The 22,965-nt window shown below is 38.5% G+C and overlaps 1 protein-coding gene and 1 pseudogene across 1 annotated transcript; one reads left to right on the top strand and one right to left on the bottom strand.

Annotated features, from left to right (window-relative positions):
* Nucleotides 1–7,536: 7,536 nt before the first annotated feature.
* Nucleotides 7,537–12,033, bottom strand: LOC118835703 (annotated as a pseudogene).
* A 425-nt stretch (nucleotides 12,034–12,458) lies between these two features.
* On the top strand, nucleotides 12,459–13,451 carry LOC118835700 (vomeronasal type-1 receptor 4-like). The gene has a single exon (XM_036742940.1). It carries the CDS (start codon nucleotides 12,459–12,461, stop codon nucleotides 13,449–13,451), a length of 993 nt encoding a protein of 330 aa, XP_036598835.1.
* Nucleotides 13,452–22,965: the final 9,514 nt, after the last annotated feature.

Below are 22,965 nucleotides of genomic sequence, written 5' to 3'. Positions count from 1 at the left end.
AACCCTTCCACAATACTCATGTTGTGAAAGACTCACTATATTTTGTTCCTTCCTAACCTATCCCCCTTTATTGAATTTTCTCCCTTGACCTTGTCACCTTTTGAAAGTGTTTGTTTTTGATTACCTCCACCCCCATCTGCCCTCCCTTCTATCGTCCCCCCTTTTTTATCTTCTTCCTCCTTTTTTCCTGTGGGGTAAGTTACCCAATTGAGTATGTATGGTATTCCCTCCTCAGGTCAAATCTGATGAGAGCAAGATATACTCATTCCCCCTCACCTGCCTTCTCTTCTCTTCCTACAGAACTGCTTTTTCTTGCCACTTTTATGTGAGATAATTTACCCCATTCTATCTCTCCCTATCTCTCTCTCTCAATATATTCCTCTCTCATCCCTTAATTTTATTTTATTTCTTTTAGATATCTTCCCTTCATCTTCACCTCACCCTGTGCTCTCTCTCTCTCTCTCTCTCTCTCTCTCTCTATATATATATATATATATATATATATATATATGTATATATACATATATATATGTATATATATACATATATATATACCCATACATACACACTCACATATACATATATATATATATACATAAAGATATATATATATGTATATATATATATGAATATTCCCTTCAGCTATCCTAATACTGAGGTCTCATGAATCATACACGTCATTTTTCCATGTAGGAATGTAAACAAAACAGTTCAACTTTAGTAAGTCTCTTGTAATTTCTTTTTCTTGATTACCTTTTCATGCTTCTCTTGATTCTTGTGTTTGAAAGTCACATTTTCTATTCAGCTCTGGTCTTTTCACTGAGAAATCTTGAAAGTCCTCTATTTTATTGAAAATCCATATTTTGCCTTGGAGCATGATACTCAGTTTTGCTGGGTAGGTGATTCTTGGTTTTAATCCTAGCTCCATTGACCTCCGGAATATCGTATTCCAAGCCCTTCAATCTCTTAATGTAGAAGCTGCTAGATCTTGGGTTATTCTGATTGGGTTTCCACAATACTCAAATTGTTTCTTTCTGGCTGCTTACAGTATTTTCTCCTTGATCTGGGAGCTCTGGAATTTGGTGACAATATTCCTAGGAGATTTCTTTTTGGGATCTATTTGAGGAGGTGATCGATGGATTCTTTCAATTTCTATTTTGCCCTGTGGCTCTAGAATATCAGGGCAGTTCTCCTTGATAATTTCTTGAAAGATGATATCTAGGCTCTTTTTTTGATCATGGCTTTCAGGTAGTCCAATAATTTGAAATTATCTCTCCTGGATCTATTTTCCAGGTCAGTGGTTTTTCCAATGAGATATTTTACATTATCTTCCACTTTTTCATTCCTTTGGTTCTGTTTTATAATATCTTGATTTCTCATCAAGTCACTAGCTTTCACTTGCTCTGATCTAATTTTTAAGGTAATATTTTCTTCAGTGGTCCGTTGGACCTCCTTTTCCATTTGGCTAATTCTGCCTTTCAAGGCATTCTTCTCCTCATTGGCTTTTTGGAGCTCTTTTGCCATTCAAGTTAGTCTATTTTTTAAGGTGTTGTTTTCTTCAGTGTATTTTTCAGCATTTTTTGGGTCTCCTTTAGGAAGTCATTGACTCATTTTTCATGGTTTTCTCACGTCCTTCTCATTTCTCTTCCCAATTTTTCCTCTACTTCTCTAACTTGATTTTCCAAATCCTTTTTGGGCTCTTCCATGGCCTGAGACCAGTTCATGTTTTTCTTGGAGGCTTTTGTTGTAGACTCTTTGACTTTCTTAACTTCTTCTGTCTGTATGTTTTGGTCTTTTTTGTCACCAAAGAAGGATTCCAGAGTCTGAGACTGAATCTGGGTGCGTTTTCGCTGCCTGGCCATATTCCCAGCCAACTAACTTGACCCTTGAGTTTTTCAGCGGGGTGTGACTACTTGTAGACTAAAGAGTTCTATGTTCCATGTTTGGTGGGGATGCGCCAGCTCCACCACACCAGCACTCTTCCTTCCCCAAGAACCCCCAACCCAGACTGGGCTTAGATCTTCAGCAGGCTGTGCACTGCTTCTGTGATCCGCCACTCAATTCACCCCACCAGGTGGGCCTGGGGCCAGAAGCAACTGCAACTGTACTTCTGTAGCTGCCCCACCTCCGTTGCCCCCAGGGTGGTAGCCAGACTGCGAACTACTTCCTGCAGCTTTTCCCACTAACCTTCTCTGTTGTCTTTGGTGTTTGTGGGTTGAGAAGTCTGGTAACTGCTGCAGCTCACTGATTCAGGGCGCTAGGGCATGTTCCACCTGGCTCCTGGTCTGGTTGGTCCGCGCCGCCCACGCTGGGCTCTGCTCTGCTCCCAGCTCCGTGAGGGATAGACCTCACCCAGAGACCATCCAGGCTGTCCTGGGCTGGAGCCCTGCTTCCCTTTGCTGTTTTGTGGGTTCTGCAGTTCTAGAATTGGTTCAGAGTCATTTTTTATAGGTTTTTGGAGGGATTCGGCAGGGAGCTCATGCTGGTCCCTGCTTTTCAGTCTCCATCTTGGCTCCGCACCCCCAATCAATGACTCTTGATTCAAACAAAGGCACGACTCATCAAAGGCACTTAATTGCCTTAGTGCTAAGAAGCACTCCAAAACAAAAGACAACAAAAAGTCCCACCCTGATTGTCATTACAGGTGGGAAGGCAGCAAGGTCCAAGAGCAATAGCAACATCTAGTCTCACTGCAGGGGGTCTGCAGCAAGGCTCTAAGTCTGGGGGATTGCCCATAAAGCCATGCCTTCCTGAAAACAGCAGAACCCTAGACAAGTGAGCAGTCTGTGCAGCTCAGCAAGTTCCTGCCTTAGAGACCCCATTGCTGACCAGTAGTGAAGCTCCACCCCAGGGCTGGCCAACAGCAAGACTCCATACTTGGGGCCTACCAGCAGAGAAACCCTTTTTCCATAGGGACTGAGCAACAGGGCCCCACCTCTGGGACAGACCAGCAATAATATCCCTCCTCCAGGGCCAGCCACCAGAAAGACTGTTACCATAGCAAACTAGCAGCAGGGCCCTGCCCCTGGATCAGACCCGAAGCTAAGTTCCATACCCATGGGAGAACAACAGGGAGGCCCCAGCCCCAGTACAAACCAGAAGAGAAGCCCACCCTCCAGAGGAAGCATTCAGCTGAGCCCTGAAGCCCAGTGAAAGCCAGCAGCAAGACCCAGAGCCCCAGTACAAAAAAAGCTCGGGAAAGTGCAGGACCAGAGTCCAACTTTCACATAAAAACACTGTCACAAAAAAAGGCAGGAAAAAATGAGCAAACAAAAAGGGGGCTCGACTATAGAAAGTTCCTATGGTGATAGGGAGGATCAAGGTATAAACTTATAAGAGGTCAATAGTGCCAAAATGGTTACATGTGAAGCCTCAAAGAAAAATGTAATTTGGTCTCAGGCTCAAATAGAATTCCTAGAAGAGATTATAAAGTGCTTTTAACAGCAAATTAGAGAAGTAGAAGAAAAATTTGGAAAAGGAATAAGAGTAATGAAAGAGAATCATGAAAAGAGTGTTAATGTCAAGAGAAAAGATATACAAAATTTAACTAAGGTAAATAACTCCCTAAAAAAATAAAATTATCCAAATGGAAAAGGAAGTTCAAGAGCTCAGTGAAGAAAATAATTCCTTAAAAAGTACAAATAAACAGTGGGAAACTAATGACTCTATGAGACATCAAGATACACTAAAACAAAAGCAAAAAAAAAATAAAAGAAAATGTGAAATTTCTTATTGGAAAAATAACTGACCTAAAAAACAGATCCAAGAGAGATAATATAAGAATTGCTGGACTACCTGATAGCCATGATAAAAAAAAGTCTGGAAAAACATGTTTCTAGAAATTATCAAAGAAAACTGCCCTGATATATTAGAACCAGACAGCAAAAGAGAAATTGAAAGAATCCACCAACAATCACTGCCTAAAAGAGATCCCAAAATGAAAACTCCTAGGAAAATAATAGCCAAATTCTAGAGCTCCCAGATCAAGGAGAAAGCATTGCAACCAACCAAAAAGAAACAACTCAAATATCACAGAGCTACAGTTAAGATTACACAGGATTTGGCAGCTTCCACATCAAAGAATCACAGGCTTGGAATATGATATACTGGAAGGCAAAGGAATTAGGATTATAACCAAGAATCACCTACTCAGCAAAACTGAGAATAATCTTTCAGGGAGAAATGGGAATTTGGTGAAATAGAGGATTTTTAAGCATTCCTAATTAAAAGACCAGAGCTGAATAAAAAAATTAACCTTCAAAGACAAGAATTGAGGGAACCATAAAAAAGGTTTTTTTAAAAAAAGAAACAAACAATAAAGAGAAAACAAAAGAAATTCAATAAGGTTAAACTGTTTATATTTCTATATGGCAAGATAATATATGTAATTCTTAACAACTTTGTCACTATAAGATCAATTAGAAGGGGTATCTGGAGATAGAGGGTGTGGATATAAGGTGACTTTAATGGGATGATGCCCCCAAAAAAACAAAATAAAGGGATGAGAAAGAAAATTATATTGGAAGAAGGGGGGATTAAATGGGGCAAATGAACCCACCTAAGAGAGGCATGAAAAACTATTATAATGGAGGGGAATATGGGGTTGGAGGGTGGTGGGTAAAACTAAACCTTATTCTCATCAAACTTGGCTCAAAGAGGGAACAACATATACACTCAGTTGGGTGTAGAAATCTATCTTACCCTGGAAGAAGCTTAAAAGGATGGGGATGATAAAGGGGGATGGGGGAGGATTGATAAACAGTAGGGTATATTGGGGGAGGCAGTGATTAAAAGTAAAACACTTATGAGGAGGGAAGGATTGGGGATAAGAGAGTCAGATAAACAATAAAACATAGCATGGAAAGAAATACAGTTATCATAACTATAAATATGAATGGAATGAACTCACTCATAAAATAGAAGGGGATAGCAGCAAAAATCAGAATCTTACAATACATTGATTACAAGAAAGACATCTGAAGCAGAGAGATTTACACAGAGCAAAGATAAGGGGTTAGAGCATAATCAGTTATGCGTCAGATGAAGCAAAGAAAGAGGGGTAGCAATCATGATCTCAGAGAAAGGAAAAGAAAAACAAAATCTAATTAAAAGAAAAAGAGAAGAAAATTGTATCTTACTGAAAAGTACCACAGACAATGAAATCATGTCAAACTAATTATGTATTCACCAAATGATGTAGCAACTAAATTTTTGAAGTCGAATGAGTTACAAGAAGAAATTGATTTAAAAAAAAACTTTACTAGAGGGGGAACCTGAACTTTCCCCTCTCAGAACTAGATAAAAATAAACCAAAAAATAAACAAGAAAGAAATTAAAGAGGTGAATAAAATTCTGGAAAAGTTAGATATCACAGATCTCTGGAGAAAACTGAATGGGAATAAAAAGTAATATACCTTTTTCTTGGCCATACATGGCACCTGCACAAAAATTGACCATGTATTAGACTATAAAAACCTCACTATGAAATGCAGAAAAGCAGAAGCAGAAAACACATCCTTTTCAGATCATAGTGAAATAAAAATTGTATTTAATAATGGATAATGGAAAGAGAAATTAAAAATTAATTGGCAGAGAAGAATCCAGGAAGATAGTGGAGTCAGAAAATTTCAAGCTCTCCAGATTTCTCCCACAAACAAGATAAAATAATTCCTCACAGTAACTATAGAGTGGTAAAAAAAATAAACAAGAGTTGATGCAGAGCAGTGTTCCTCCTGGGAAAACAAGAGAAAATCCGAAGAAAAATCCCAGGACAGAAGTTTGGCCCCTGTGGAGTGTAAACACCTCCAGGCTAGTTCTAATGAAACAGCAAGCAGTGAGCCCTAGGGCTAGCTGGGTTACAAGGTAGCCTAGGCAACACCCTAAGGAATTTTTACCTCCCAGACAGTGTGGGAAGTCAGTTATCTGAGTAAGGGAAGATTGAGGGAACTACTGCTGATAAGGGATGTCAGGACCAGCTGTGCTGCTGAGACTTGGCTCCTGGGTGAGAAGGAACCAACATGTCAGGTAGATGCAGAAGCAGTGGGGTGGGGGTGCCTCTAGCTGTGGCCACTTATGGGAGGATGGACTTCTTGGCTTCTGTTCCAGGCCAGAGGGGAGAACTGAAGGTGGAACTGAGGCCAGAGGCACCATCCCCCATAGCCCAGGACTAGAAGTGATTACAATGATAATCTGCTACAAATAAAAAAAATGAGCAGCCAAAGGAGAAAGAACCCAACCATAGAAAGTTACCCTGGGAATAGAGAAGGTGGGTTTGTCTTCAGAAGAGGATACTGAAAGAAAAACAGGCTCTCCTACCCCAAAGAGTAATGGCAAATTTTCACCTGCCCAAAAAGAATTCATAGAACAACTTTTAAAAGTCTTTACAAATCAAATGAGAGGGATTGAGGAATTTAAAAAAAATAAGAACCACCCAAAATAAACAAGAAGATTATGAAAACAAAGTCAACCAACTGGAAAAGGAGATCCAGAATCTTAAGGAAGAAAATGACTCCTTGAACATTAGAATTGGGCAAGGGGAAGCCAGTGAAGTTATAAGAGACTAAGAAACAATAAGAGAAAACATAAAGATTGAAAAAAATAGAAGAGATTTGCAACATCTCATCAGAAAAACAACTGATCTGGAGAAGAGAATAACTGATCAAGAAGATAAAACATAAAAATAATCAGACTACCTGAAAGCTATGACAAAAAAAAAGATTCTTGATACAGTAATACAAGAAATAAAGAAAATTGTCCTGAAGTGCTAGAACAAGAGGGGAAAGTAGAAATATAAAAACTCTGCCTATCACCACCTGAAACAGAGCTTATGAGGAAAATCTAAAGGCATATTGATAGTCAAATTCTGAAACCCACAGGTCAAGGAGAAAATATTACAATAAACAAAAAAATTAAATATGGCAGAGCCACAATTAGAATCACACAAGACCCAGAAGTGACAACACAAGACCACAGGTCTTGGAACACGATATCATACCCAGCAAAGCTAAGCATAATCCTGAATGGAAAAAAATGGATATTCAATGAATTGCCAGACTTTCAGGATTTTGTTGCAAAAAAAATCTGAACTCAGTAGAAAATTCGACATACAAGATCCAAAAGAAATATAAGGTACACATCAAAGACTCATTACAAGGGACTCATTAAGACCAGACCATGTGCTTTTTATGTTAAGTGGACTGAATCAATCAAATTTTATTCAACTCTTTGGGATAAAGAAAACAAGTAAAATAATATAAAATGTCATTTAAGAAATGCTCTTTTAAAACTGATACCTCAAGTCATTTCAGTATTTTACAAATTGCCTGTGAAGTAATTATTTCAAAAATTCTTATCCAACTCATCTTATTTAATTTGCTGTAATAAATGCAACATTGACAAATACACAATCTTTTGTGCCAGCATTGTACATGGAATTAATGAATCATTGCTTTATATGTACTATGCTTTCAATGAGATCATATCCAATACATACATTATTTTCCTCAATTTATTTTTATATTATGCTAGTGTCTTTTAAGAAGTATAACTTAGACAGGTTTATAGTCTAGTTTAGATTCCAACTTCTTAGAATCAGCCACTTTTCTGACTGCTTTCATAAAATCTTCCTGTATTACAAAATCATGATCAGCACGAATTGCTTCAGTGCAAACATTTCTCAGATCTGCTCCATTAAAGCCATCTGAAAGCTTCACAATTACTTCACAATCTATTTCACCATGTTTTGTGATAGGACCTGTATGAATCTTCAATATCACTAATCTTGCTTGTTCATTTGGTAAATCAATATGTATCTTTCTATCTAATCTTCCTGGACAAAAACAAAGTAAGATCCAATGTGTTTGGTCTCTTTGCAGCCATGACAATTTTTACTCTTCATAAAATATCAAATCCATCCATCTGATTCAGTAACTGCATTAGACTTCTTTGAATTTCTCTATCAGCTGAAGTACCCTCGGAAAGATGATGGCCACCAATAGCACCTATTTCATCCATGAAAATGATGCACAGTTGGTGATCCCTGGCATAATTGAACATTTCTCTGATCAAATGAACACTTTCCCCAATGTACTTCTCTACAATAGAACTGGATACCACCTTGAACAGTTGCAGTTCAGCTGGCTAGCTCTTTCAAAGAGTGTTTTTTCCTGTTCCTGGTGGTTCATATAGCAAACAACCTTTTGGAGGTATTATTCCTACGTGCTGGAATAACTCATGGTTTGTTAGGGGTAATTCCATTACCTCTCTTTATTCTCTGATTTGTTCACATAGCCCTCCAATCTCAGAATAAGACACATTGCCAGGGTCTTCATGAAACATGGTGTAAACCAGTGGATCAACTTCTTTTGGCAAGTATCTCATGACAGTTAGTGTAGTCATATCCAGAGCAACTCATGTGCCTGACTTCAGCTTACTCTCGTTGAGCTGATACCAACAACCCACAACAAATCTTGGTCCTTTTGTTGCTTTAACAATGAATTTTTCTTCTGTTAGTTGTTTAAGCACTTCACCCACAATCTGCCCAACACTTTGTAAGATCTTCAGATCATTTTCAGACTTTTCATATTGCTTGGTAAGCTCTTTCAACTGTTCTCTTAACTCTTTGAAGCATCCATTTATCTCCTTGTGCTCAAGCACCTTCTTAAGGTAGGCCTTAAGAGCCTTATCTCTTGGCCCACCATGATGAGAAGAGACTGTTCGCTTTTTATACAAAGAAATGCAAATTTTATGTCTAAGATTGTAATTAGTAATTAGGTAATTTGAAAGAAAGATTGGGTAGAGCTGAGTATGATGTGATTCTACGAAGTAATACCATCTAGGAAAAGGTAAAAAGAGTAATTATCTTATGTAAATGAAATGCAAGAGAAAGAATTGACACAAAGGAATTAGATGGGGGAGGAGGGCTGGTAGTTCTGCAATCATAATCTCATTGGAAATGTGTTAAAGAGGGAACAATACACATATATCTAGAAAGGTATAAGTCTTCAAAATTCAGAAAGAAAGAAAAGGCTAAGGAAATAGGGAGGGGGAGAGAATAAGGGAAGGTATTTTTAGAAGGAACCCTACTCACATCAGATCTGGTTTAAAGAGAGAACAATATATACATTTAGAAAGGAATAAAGTCTTCTAAATTAATAAAGAAATTAGAAGGTGAGGGAGTCAGATAAGGGAGAGGGGTATAGAAGCCTGTTTAGATTGATGAGATTGGGAGGATAAGGTAGAAATCTTTGGAGGAGGGTAGGTTAAGTAATAGGAGGGCAAGGTAGTAAGTAGAAATAAAGCAGGGGAGTCAGAAGGGATAAGAAATAAGAGATATACAGAAACATAAAATGAAGAACAGGAGTATAATTTATTGGGGAAAAAAGCAGGGATAGTAATCATAATCTCAGATAAAGTTAAAGCTAAAACACTTAATCAAAAGAGAAAAATAGGTAAACTGCACTATATGTCAGTCATATTAAGTGATATTGTTTTAGACTACTTAAAATAGCTACAGAGTATAAGACTGAAATACTGCTATAGTGTAGGTGTATGAGTTGGCAGACAGAAAAATATGGCAAGCTTGGAATTATGAAAGAAAATGTTATCCACCCTCAGAGAAACAGAGGACAAACAAATATAGCATGGTCTTACATAGATGCATGGGAACATATATGTCTCTATGTGAGTATGATTATAGATATCTAAGTATATGCATGTATATGTGTGTATGTATGTGCATATGTATATATTTATATATGTCTATGAGTATATGTATATGGATGTATAGACAAGTGTGTGTATCCATGCTGAATTGTGGCCTTCTTGGAAGGGGGAGGAGAAAAGAAGAAAGTAAAAAGTGCATACTAGAAAACAAAAGAAAACTTACAAGGAAGCAAAGAAAAGATAGTTCTGAACACAATGTGTAATATTTATTATATAAGCTTTCTTGAAATGGAAATATATTGCTGTATATATTGAATCCTCTCTTATGTTCTGCTGTGCACATAAAAATGTTTTTTTCTTTTCTTATTTTGTATTTAAGTTTTAACATTTTCTTATGGTGTATTTCAGTTTTAGTATTTAAGTTTAAAATAAATTAATTTTTAAAATTAATTGGAAATTGAAAAATCTAATTCTAAAAACCAAGTAGGTCAAAGAAGACATCATAGAAACAATCATTACAGACAATTATAATGAGACAACATAACAAAATTTATGGGATGCAGCCAAACCACTACTTAGGGGAATATTTATATCCCCAATTGCTTACATCAATAAAATAGAGAAAAAGCAGATCAATGAATTGGGCATACACAAAAATTAGGGGAAAAAAACGAATTAAAAATCCCCAAATATATACCAAATTAGACATCCTGAAAATTAAAGGAGAGATTAATAAAATTGAAAATAAGAAAACCATTGAACTAATAAATAAAACTAAGATCTGGTTTTATGGAAAATAGTACAATAAAATATATTAAACCCTTGGTTAATTTGATTTGAAAAAGGAAAGAAGACAACCAAATTACTGGTATCAAAAATAAAAGTGGTGAATTCACCACCAATGAAGAGAAAATTAAGACAATTGTTGGGAGCAATTTTGCCCAATTATATGTCAATAAATTTGAAAATCTAAATAAAATGAATGAATATCTGCAAAAATATAAATTACTCAGATTATAGAAAATGAAATATAATACTTTAATAACCCAATCTTAGGCAAACAAACTGAACAAGCCATCAAGGCTTTTTCCTAAGAAAAAATCCCCAGGACCACATGGATTCACAAGCAAATGCTACTGAATATTTCAAGAATAAGTAATCCCAATACTTCAAAAACTATTTGAAATGCAGGTGAAGGAGTCCATCCAAACTTTTTATGACACAAATATGTTGCACATACCCAAACCAGGAAGAGCCAAAACAGAGAAATAAAATGATAAACCAGTTTCCCTAATCAATATTGATTCAAAAATTATAAATAAAGTACTAGCAAAAAGATTACAACAATATATCAGAAGGGTCATACACTATGACCAGGTGGCATTTATACCAGGAATGCCAGGCTGATTCTGTATTAGGAAAACTATCAGCATAATTGACCAAATCAATAACAAAACCAATAGAAATCACATGATTATCTCAACAGATACAGATAAAGTCTTTGACAAAACACAGCACCTATTCCTATTAAAAACACTAGAGAGCATAGGGATAAATGGAGCATATTTTAAAATGATAAGTAATATTTATCTAAAACCATCAACGCATATCTGTAATGGGCATAAGCTAGAAGCCTTCCTAATGCAATCAAGGGTGAAGCAAATATGCCCATTATCACCTCTATTATTTAATATTATACTAGAAATGTTAGCTATTGCACTAGAAATCTAAGAGAAAGAAAGTAATAGAATTAGAATAGGTAATAAGGAATCAAACTATCACTCTTTACAGATGATATGATGGTATACTTATAAAATCCTAGAGAATCAACTAAAAATCTACTTGAAATTATTAACACCTTTAGCAAAGTTGCAGGATACAAAATAAACTCACACAAATCATCAGCATTTCTATATATTACCAACAAAGTTCAGCAGCAAGAGATAGAGAAATTCCATTTATAAACTATAGACAACATAAAATACTTGGGAGTCTACTTGTCAAGACAGACCCAGGAACTATAGGAACAAAACTAGCGTATAAACAGATTCTAGACTGGATGAGTTCTTACCTTGGGGAAAGGAGTGCCCATCCTTATATAACTCCATTAGAGTTTAGGGAGACCCAGTTCATAAAGGAGAAAACCAATAAACGTGATCTGGATGGAGATAGATTTCACTGTCCAGACTGCTGGAGGTGTCTGAGTTTCATGATAAAGACACATTCTCAGCAGGAAGAGCTGAAGACTTTTAGCCCACTTCCTTACTAAATGTCTACCAATCAGGATAGATTTCAGTTGTCAAGGGACTTTGCTTTCAAGGGTTGTTTAAAGCTTTTAGGTTCTCCATTGAGTCACCTTTTGGTTACCATGAGAAACCATTGACAATCAACTTATTGATTACCAGCTAGCCTAATTAATAAATTGATTATTAATACCCAGAAACCCTGTCTCTCACAGTTTTATTTTTCACTCATCTCATGTGCCTGATCAGTCACTAAAAGCCTCATTCTGTGGCAGGACTATTTTTATAGGGCAATTGTTTGAATATTTCCTGAACTGTTACTTAAATTAAAAGAGGTTAAAGGAATAGCATCCTACCACTAATACCAAATTCCCTGCTCTATAGACCAAAGCCAAGTGTGAGAATGTTTCTGTAAAGACCAGAAGGAAGCACCTTCAACAGAGTCTGCTAAGTGGGATTGAGGAGATAACGCTCACAAATAATATCAATTTTTACTTTTCTCTAGGTCCCTCTACCTTGGATGACAGCTCTTCTCACCAAGATTTCACTATTATGAAATCTAAAGACATAATCCTGAGTGTTGCCTTCTTCTCCCAGACAGCAATAGGGGTTCTAGGGAATTCCTTCCTTATTTGTCTCTTCATCAGTGGACGTAGGGCAAGACCTATAGACACTATTGTCCCTCAGCTGGCCTTGGTCAACTGTTTGATGCTTCTTTCAAAGGGCATCCCTCAGACAATGGCAGCTTTGGGTCTGATGAATTTCCTCAATGAAATTGGCTGTAAAATTATTTTCTACCTTCACAAAGTATCTCGGGACCTTTCCCTCAGCATGACCTGCTTCCTGAGTGGTTTTCAGGCCATCACCATCAGCCCCAGCACCTCCAATTGGGCAGGGTTTAAAGGTAGAGTGCCAAAATACCTCCTTCCCTCCAGCCTACTCTGTTGGACTTTTCACCTGGTTTTTTCCAGCTATATTCCTTGGGGAATTAAGGGGCCAAGGCAAAACAGAAACATCACTGAGATACAGCATCATGGATATTGTTCTCATAAACTTCCTTCTGGATTTCATGCCTCATTTGTTGCGACCTTTCTCTCCCTCCTTGATGCTATGTATGTGGGACTCATGGTCTCTTCCAGTGGCTACATGGTGATTCTCCTATATAGGCATCACAAGAAAGTCCAGCAAATTCACATTACCTGCTTCTTCCCTCGAGCCTCCCCTGAGACCAGGGCCACCAAAACTATCCTGCTTCTAGTGAGCACCTTTATTTCTTCTTACTTAATCAATTGTGTCTTGACAGCATATATGTCAGTTATTAAATCCCCACTCTGGTTGATACATGCCTCTGCTTTCCTGACTTCATGTTTCCCAGCTGTTAGTCCCTATGTGCTGATCAGCAGTGACTCAGAAGTTCCCAGGTACCTCTATGCTCTATGTGGGAGGAACACCCCACATTTTGACTATGATAAAAGATTGATATCCTCCGTCCGAGGTGACTTGCTGAAAGCTCCAGTTAGAGGAAATCAATCACTATATCAATGAGACCTGGATCAGACCCTAAAAATTAGACTAACCTCTCATTTCTTAAAAGCAGAGGGTGCCTTAGGAATATTAATAGTGGAGCCAGATAATGATCTCAAGCTGATGATTCTTAAGATTTTATTCCAAATTGGACATAAAATTAAAAAACACTAGAAAAACAACTTATCAGATTGGCTAATATGATAAAAAAGGAAAATGTTGGATATTGTAGGTGATATGGGAAAACTGAGACACTAATGCACTGTTGGTGGAGTTGTGAACTGATCCAGCCATTCTGGAGAGCAATTTGGTACTATGCCCAAAGGTCTATGAACCTGTGTATACCCTTTGATCCAGCAGTACCACTTAGAGGTCCATATCACAAAGACATCCACAAAAAGGAAAAGAACCTATTTGTACAAAAATATTTATAGCAGCTCTTTTGTCATGGTAAAGAACTGGAAATCAAATGGATGCCCATCAATAGCGGAATGGCTAACCAAGCTGTGGCATATAATCATGATGGAATATTATTTTCCTATAAGAAATGACAAGCAGGATGATTTCAGAAAATCTGGAAAGATTTACATGAACTGATACAAAGAGGAATAAACAGACCCAGGAAAACATTGTACACAGTAACAGCAATATTGTTTTATGAAGAACTGTGAATGACTTAGCTATTCTCAGCAACACAATGATCCAAGACAATCTCAAATGACTAATGATGCAGCATACTGAACGGAGAAAGAAATAACATTGTTTGAATGCAGATTGAAGCATGCTATTCTTCACTTTTTCTCTTTCATTTTTTTCTTTCATTTAATCTTCTTGTACAAAATGACAAATATAGAAAAGTTTTGCAAAATTTACATAATTGGACATATATAAGCTATATCTGATTGCTTATTGTCTCAGGGAGGGGGTAGAGGAAGGAGGAAGGAAGGAATGGAATTTGAAATTCAAAACTTTAAATGAAAATTTTAAAAAGAACAAAACAAAATTAAAGAAAAACCTTCAAAACATAATTTTTATGTAGAAAACATTTTGGGGGCCTCAAATTGGTTAATATCCTGAGGTTTATGTCTGTTTGCTTTCTTCAAAGAAAAATCACATATAAACCATCCAGTCCAACTTATATCTAAGGAAAGAATATCTAAAGCAATGCTGACAATTTGTCATGTAAACACTGATCAATCTACTTCATCACCAAGGAAATAGTGCTTTTCTTACAGATCTAGTAGGTAGAAAATAATTCCTTATTGAGACACTAGGTAGCTGCACTAGTTAATTCTATCAGTGCATTCAACTGGTAGTATCTACATCCTGTCAATTCAGCACTCCAACTCACTGAGGGTCAGCCAGGAAAGGGTCAAGCTCTCCAATGTTTCTCAGAGAAAGAGCAAGCTTCTGTCAGACTCATCTTTCTAAGTGGACACCCACACACTGTCTCATTAGTCTAAGTGGTGTGGATAAGTGGATTTGACCAATCTAAATTAATCTCTGTTGCTGGCGCCCGGCCTCGCAACCAACTCGGGGTTCCCCCCAAGCCCCAGGCCTTTGCCTAGCAAAGGGCCTGATCTCGCGGACAATGAATGGGGCGGGAGCCGAAAGATGGTGAATGACTCCGTTTATTATTTCAGCAAGCAGTGCTTTTATATCTTTAGTGACGCAGGTACATTCTTTGGTTACGTGGGTGAAGGACAGGTAAAAATCAATACACCTGGATTCTAGGACCGCCCCGACTCCGCCTACTCTCCTCCCCTTCTCTTCCCGCGCTAACCCGAAGCTCCCTGCGGTCAGGCAGTCCAGGCAAAGAACCGGAAACTCCACATGCTCTGGCAAGCCCAGACAGAGAGCCGGAAGTTCCATGTGGTCAAGCAGGTCCAGGCAAAGACCTGGGATTGCTAGGGAGGCAACAAAGGCGAGACCCCTCCTCCTGGCTCCACCCATATCTCAAAGCCCCGAGTTTATCTCAGGAGGCCCCGGGGCGTGGAGGTCCGAGGAGGGCAGGGCTCAGCTCCAACTCAGCCCGCAACAACTCCCCCTTTTTCGTTTTGCAACAAGAGTTAACGGGTACCGACTCAATGGTTGTATACAGAGCCCCAAAAAAACATACTCGTCACTAAAGCAGTATAACATAGCAAAAAAGGCAAGGCCCCCACAATGGCCACAGTCTCTAAAACATGACTAAGCCAATTGAGGGTTAAAAAGGTCTTAATATGACTCAGAAAGTCATCTATAACACTGTCAGGTTATAAGTTCTCATGTACTACCCCTCCTTCCTCAGTGGCCAATTGTAACACCTGGGTAATTTCTGCTGTAATGTTCTGATTATGAACTAAGGCTTAAACATAGCATTCATTATCCTAAGGACACAAAGTAGACAAAAACTTGTTATGACCAAACAAAAAACATAAGGTACTGCATGGAAAATAGTCAAGAATACATTAGGAAATGGGTAAATGTTTTGAAAATACCAATAAATTTTTTTGAAACTATCAATAATCAATAATTGTTTTACTACTTCAATATTCCACTCAATGACTCGTACTCCCCCTTTTTTGTTTTTGCTGACACCTCACTACTATAGGTACATCCGAATTTTTTCCTTTAACTATCCCCTTGTAAGATAAACATGTGAAGGATTGATCAACGCATTGACAAATCAAAGGGGGCAGTCCCCTTTGTAAATACAGATACATAGACCCAAAAGGAAAAGCAATGATGTAATTGTCCTTTTAAGATTCAAAAAGTCTTTTCCTGTATAGCTGTCCAGCAGGGAGCATCAAGTCTTCTGGTCCTTGGCATCTGCTCCAGTCATCTCCAGCAGAGGCTTCTTCTTCTTCTCTTCTTGCAGGAACCAGCTTTCTGTCCATTCTCCTACAAAAGTAATCTTAGCAGAATTTTAAGTTACCATTTCTAATCCTTATAACCCTGATCATTTTACAAATTCAAAATTGGAACCTTGACCAATTGTTCTGTTTAAGAAATTCACATCGGAACCCAAATTCTTATACTTTACATTACTCATCATTAATTTTCCCCACCAGAGGGATGAGACTCCAGCACATACATAAATACCTTAAATAACCAATTTTCAACACAGTACATACAATGTCATAAACTTTTGTCATGCCATGTTTCTTTGATGGCATTTACAGGATAATACACAAGCCATTCTTCTTTTAACATTACTAATTGTAACAAAGCTTTAGACAAGTTTGATATTAACCAACTAGCAAAATAATATTCTCACAAAGCCCTTGACCTAATTGTCTCTATACCATTACTGAGAGAAAATCTAACTTATGCTTATACAAAAACACTGCTCTCAGTCCTATAGTAATCTAAGATGTTCCATAATCAATATTTTAGATTTTCACTGTGCTTACAAAACCTTCTGATAATAGAAATTTGCCACTGAGAGTAGGGACTTAGAGTAAGGGGACCATATTTTCCCCAGCTTCCTGCCAACTCCAGGCAGAGGCCATGTCAAACTGCAAGCTGCATTGAGTCAGGCTTAGACTGCCAGGTTTCAATTAAGGCATCAAGTCAAAAAGGTCCCACCTCAGCACAGGCTGAACGGTTGCCCTCTCAACTCTGCCAAGAAATCATACCTGCAGCTCATGCCTGCCCTCCCACAGGGCTGCTGGCATCTTGCGTCAGCCTTCCTTGATACTCACACCTGGAGTTAGACTCAGAAAAACAGTCAGTTAACAGTCCCATAAAGTCTTAGAGTGACAAGATTGAATGAATATAATCTCGCATTGCTTCAGGAACATCCTTAAAGCTAGCTCTAAATAGCTTGTATGCATTTCCTCCCTTGTTCATAAAATCTTCCCCTTAAGATCATAAATTACTGCTCTAACACATTTGCATCAGTTTCTCCTCTATTTTCCTGTTCTTCTCTAATTATGCCTGATCTGAAAGAACTGAGCCATATAACTTTATCTTTATGTTTTGGATGATGGAATGAATTCAAATCCACATTTAACTTTTCCCATTAATACAAAAATATTCTACAACTTCTCTTTTGTCACTACCTGCTTATTTCTGATTACAGAGATCTGCCATAAAAAAGCATCATATCATCTCACCCAGAACTTGGATAACTCACAGAAAACTGCAACCAATTAGCTTACAGGTGGAAATTCAGCAGGCCTTCTGAAAATCATACAAAAAGGGTTTACAGAGCATATTTCAAAAGTATTTTCCTTTCTTTAAAGCAAAATAACCTTTAAACATTTGGATTCATCCACAAATTTGACCATAAACTTCCAGATTAACATAAATACAGCTTTAGATGATACAGGCTTGAAAATCACACTCCTATATTTTCAAAGTATTATAATAACTGAATTCTTTGTTATTACAGAATTTTTAAATATCACATATAGGAATTGTTGATCCTGTGACTCCTGGTATTTCTATATTAATACATTAATATATAAATACATGCATAACATATATTAATACATTAATATCTTAAATACACTTTATTAGGAATATTTGCCTGGCCATGAATGATTTTATGAAAGAAAAAGAAAAAACTTTTTTGCATCCAGCTTTCTCCAAGCTTCATCTTATGCATTCCAATCCCTGACTCTAATTCTTCCACTTTTACAAAAATGGTTTGAATTAACAAAAAGCCTACCTATGTTAATTTCCCAGGCAGGGAGTTTCCTTGACCAACAGTAAAATTTAACATTTTTAACAGTCATACTTTATATAGGCAGAGCTTAACAATTATACAAATCAAAATCTTTCTTATAGTAAATACCCAGAGTTTCAATAAAACCTTTCATCATTAACTACAGGTTACAAGTTTCTTTTAGTTTCAGCTCCTAAGGTGCAGTGGGGGGGATGGGGTGGCCCAGAGCACTTGGACCCCAAGCCACATGGACTCAACTACAGCCTCTACCCCCACAATCAAACTCCTCCATACCAGTCTCTCTCTCCTTCCCAAACTTTTACCTTAACTTTTTTCTTTTCTTTTTACCCTCTGTATCTCCAATTTCAATCTTTCTTTCCCAAACTACCTTAAACATTTCAAGTAAATAAATTCCATACTCACCCAGCTTTTACTTTCCCCCGCTGGCTTACTTTTCACCTTAAAACTTAAAGATTAAAATGAGCAAAAGCTTAAAACTTTTTTGGAAGTGAGAACGTTGAACTTGCCAGTCAAAGGTGAGTAGGACTCTGGAAAAAAGAGAATCCAGTGGTACCTTGTCCCCTCTCCTTGTACTGGAAGATTCAGAGTGTCTCTTTATTAGAGATTCACGCATTTTCCAAATTTGCCTTAGTGCCAAATGGTATAAAAAATTCTGACTTTATCTTAAGCAAAATTAGAACACATTTTCACTTAAATTTAAGGGAAAAGTTCCCGCTTTCTTTCTTTTCTCTCTTTAGATCTCCAAACTGGCCACATTTGAAGAAATGAAGTGAAAAAGAAAGAGCATTATTTTCCAGCAATTTTCCAAAACTACATTTTTCTCTCTCTTTCTCTCTCCCCCGCCCCTCAAGGGAGATTACAGGGTGTCAAGATTACACACTCACACAGAAACGAAGATGCAGAGACACAGAGAAACAAAGACAAAACACAGAGGGGATTTTTTAAATCCTATACACAAAGTGCTTGGCCCTCTGATGTAACAGAGGCCAGGTGCCATGCTTTATTGGGGTCATGGAGACCCTGCTTTTAAGATAATCTGGGGCAAATCCCCCGTTGGTCTCTTCCAGTTGTTTGGGAGATATTTTTCCCTTACTAGCTTCTTCTGAACTTTCCTGTAATGTATTTTACGTTCCCAAATGCACAGATTGAATTTATAATGAGGAGTTGGGGGAGGGGAGGAAGAAGATTTTATTCTTTCCTCCGGATCATAGTCTAAGTTGCCCTTTTCTGGTATCTTGTCCTTGAATTCTGCCAAGTTTGCAAGTTCCTCCTCTTGCTCTGTTCCAGCAGCCCCATCTGTTGGTAAAACTTTTGTTTTGAGGAACTTCAGTGTATATCGTGTTTGCTGCAGCTGCTGCTGTGGTGTGATGCCCATTTCTCAAATGAATCATGCATCCTTGCTTCTTGCTAAGCTTGTGAAGTATTCTACGGAATGTCTCTAAGTCCTTAGAGTCTGTGAAGGATGCACACTGCCCCATGATAAGGAGATAGACATCCTTACCTCATCAGCTTTGCCACTCGGTTGTGGCTTTGAAACTGAGTTATCTCAGAGACGAGAAGATAAAGCGTTTCTCGCTGAGAATGTTGAACTTGTCCCAAGGCTGTGCGCGTGCGAAGTCTTCCCTCCTGCTCGTCTCCTTCCTCCTCCCAGAAGGAGGCACCTTGGGTGTCGTGGGTGCACACAGGTGTGGCCTGAGGGTGTAGTTGCCCCACGTTCTGGGTGCCACTTGTTGCGAGTCCCTGGCCTCGCAACCAACTCGGGGTTCCCCCCAAGCCCCAGGCCTTTGCCTAGCAAAGGGCCTGATCTCGCGGACAATGAATGGGGCGGGAGCCAAAAGATGGTGAATGACTCTGTTTATTATTTCAGCAAGCAGCGCTTTTATATCTTTAGTGACGCAGGTACATTCTTTGGTTACGTGGGTGAAGGACAGGTAAAAATCAATACACCTGGGTTCTAGGACCGCCCCGACTCCGCCTACTCTCCTCCCCTTCTCTTCCCGAACTAACCCAAAGCTCCCTGCGTGGGCAGGCAGTCCAGGCAAAGAACCGGAAACTCCACATGCTCTGGCAAGCCCAGACAGAGAGCCGGAAGTTCCATGCGATCAAGCAGGTCCTGGCAAAGACTTGGAATTGCTAGGGAGGCAACAAAGGCGAGACCCCTCCTCCTGGCTTCACCCATATCTCAAAGCCCCGAGTTTATCTCAGCAGGCCCCTAGGTGTGGAGGTCCAAGGAGGGCAGGGCTCGGCTCTAACTCCACCCGGAACAAATCTCCAATCCCTACTTAGTAGTTTCTGTTCCTCCTCCCGGAACCCTCTGTATTTCCCTGAGTTCTAGTCAAGTGTTTAGTCATAATGAAAGTGATTTCAGCACAAGAATAAACAGAACATGCTTAGCTGGATAAGAAAACCAGTTTTCTTCTCTGCATTTCCTGTCATGTAGAGTAGAAATATGTTGCCAGAAGTATTTGTATTCTATGTCTGGCTATCTGAATAGAATTATTTTTTTCCTGTAGTCTGATGAACCAGAAGGGAAAAAAAAAGGTGTAGAAGGAGCAGGAACTACAAATTTCTAAGATTTAAAAAGATAGAACTTTCTCCTTGCATTCTCATTCAGGCCAGATTGAAATGCAAAGAGAGATAAGAGTATAAGGAAGTTTAGGATAGCTTCCCCTGCTCTATCTTCAGAAATTTATGGATTATGGTGGGGGCGGAGCCAAGATGGCTGCTGGAAAGCAGGGACTAGCATGAGTTCCCCGCCACGTCCCTCCAAAAACCTATAAAAAATGGCTCTGAACCAATTCTAGAACTGCAGAACCCACAAAACAGCAGAGGGAAGCAGGGCTCCAGCCCAGGACAGCCTGGATGGTCTCTGGGAGAGGTCTACCCACACGGAGCTGGAAGTTGGGAGCTGGGAGCGGAGCAGAGCAGACCAACCAGACCAGAAGCCAGGCGGAACATGCCCTAGCGCCCTGAATCACTGAGCTGTGGCAGTTACCAGACTTCTCAACCCACAAACACCAAAGACAACAGAGAAGGTTAGTGGGAAAAGCTGTGGGAGTGGAAGGAGTTCTCCGTTTGGCCACCGCCCCCAGGGCAGCGGAGGTGGGGCAGCTACAGCTGCTGTTGCTTCCCGCCCCAGGCCCACCTGTTGGGAGGAATTAAGTGGTGGATCACAGCAGAAGTGCACAGCCTGCTGAAGATCTAAGCCCAGTCTGAGTTGGGGGTTCTTGGGGAAGGAGCAGTGCTGGTGTGGCAGAGCTGGTGCATCCTTTCCAAACGTGGAACATAGAACTCTTTAGTCTACATGCAGTCACACCCCGCTGAAAAACTCAAGGGTCAAGTTAGTTGGCCGGGAATATGGCCAGGCAGCGAAAACGCACCCAGATTCAGTCTCAGACTCTGGAATCCTTCTTTGGCGACAAAAAAGACCAAAACATACAGACAGAAGAAGTTAAGAAAGTCAAAGAGTCTACAACAAAAGCCTCCAAGAAAAACATGAACTGGTCTCAGGCCATGGAAGAGCTCAAAAAGGATTTGGAAAAGCAAGTTAGAGAAGTAGAGGAAAAATTGGGAAGAAAAATGAGAAGGATGAGAGAAAACCATGAAAAACAAGTCAATGACTTCCTAAAGGAGACCCAAAGAAATACTGAAAAATACACTGAAGAAAACAACACCTTAAAAAATAGACTAACTGAAATGGCAAAAGAGCTCCAAAAAGCCAATGAGGAGAAGAATGCCTTGAAAGGCAGAATTAGCCAAATGGAAAAGGAGGTCCAACGGACCACTGAAGAAAATACTACCTTAAAAATTAGATTGGAGCAAGTGGAAGCTAGTGACTTTATGAGAAATCAAGATATTATAAAACAGAACCAAAGGAATGAAAAAATGGAAGATAATGTGAAATATCTCAGTGAAAAAACCACTGACCTGGAAAATAGATCCAGGAGAGATAATTTAAAAATTATTGGACTACCTGAAAGCCATGATCAAAAAAGAGCCTAGATATCATCTTTCAAGAAATTATCAAGGAGAACTGCCCTGATATTCTAGAGCCACAGGGCAAAATAGAAATTGAAAGAATCCACAGATCGCCTCCTCAAATAGATCCCAAAAAGAAATCTCCTAGGAATATTGTCGCCAAATTCCAGAGCTCCCAGATCAAGGAGAAAATACTGCAAGCAGCCGGAAAGAAACAATTTGAGTATTGTGGAAACACAATCAGAATAACCCGATATGGCAGCTTCTACATTAAGAGATCGAAGGGCTTGGAATACGATATTCCGGAGGTCAATGGAGCTAGGATTAAAACCTAGAATCACCTACCCAGCAAAACTGAGTATCATGCTCCAAGGCAAAATATGGATTTTCAATAAAATAGAGGACTTTCAAGATTTCTCAGTGAAAAGACCAGAGCTGAATAGAAAATTTGACTTTCAAACACAAGAATCAAGAGAAGCATGAAAAGGTAATTAAGAAAAAGAACAAGTAAAAGAAATTGCAAGGGACTTACTAAAGTTGAACTGTTTTGTTTACATTCCTACATGGAAAGATGATGTGTATGATTCATGAGACCTCAGTATTAGGGTAGCTGAAGGGAATATGCATATATATATATATATATATATACATTTATATGTATATATATGTTTATGTTTATATATATGTTTATGTATATATATGTGAATGTATATGTATCTCTATGTGTGTGTGTATATATATATATATATATATATATATATATATATATATATATATATATATATATATATATATATATAAAGAGAGAGAGAGAAAGTGCAGACACAGGGTGAGTTGAAGATGAAGGGAAGATATCTAAAAGAAATAAAATCAAACTAAGGG

The sequence above is a fragment of the Trichosurus vulpecula genome, chromosome 2, assembly GCF_011100635.1.
Source record: "Trichosurus vulpecula isolate mTriVul1 chromosome 2, mTriVul1.pri, whole genome shotgun sequence".
Lineage (NCBI taxonomy): Eukaryota > Metazoa > Chordata > Mammalia > Diprotodontia > Phalangeridae > Trichosurus > Trichosurus vulpecula.
This window is presented reverse-complemented; position numbering and strand designations above follow the sequence as displayed.

Bases quoted from the DNA above. Each gene is read 5' to 3' on its own strand.
- LOC118835700 (XM_036742940.1), top strand. From the start codon at position 12,459: ATGAAATCTAAAGACATAATCCTGAGTGTTGCCTTCTTCTCCCAGACA.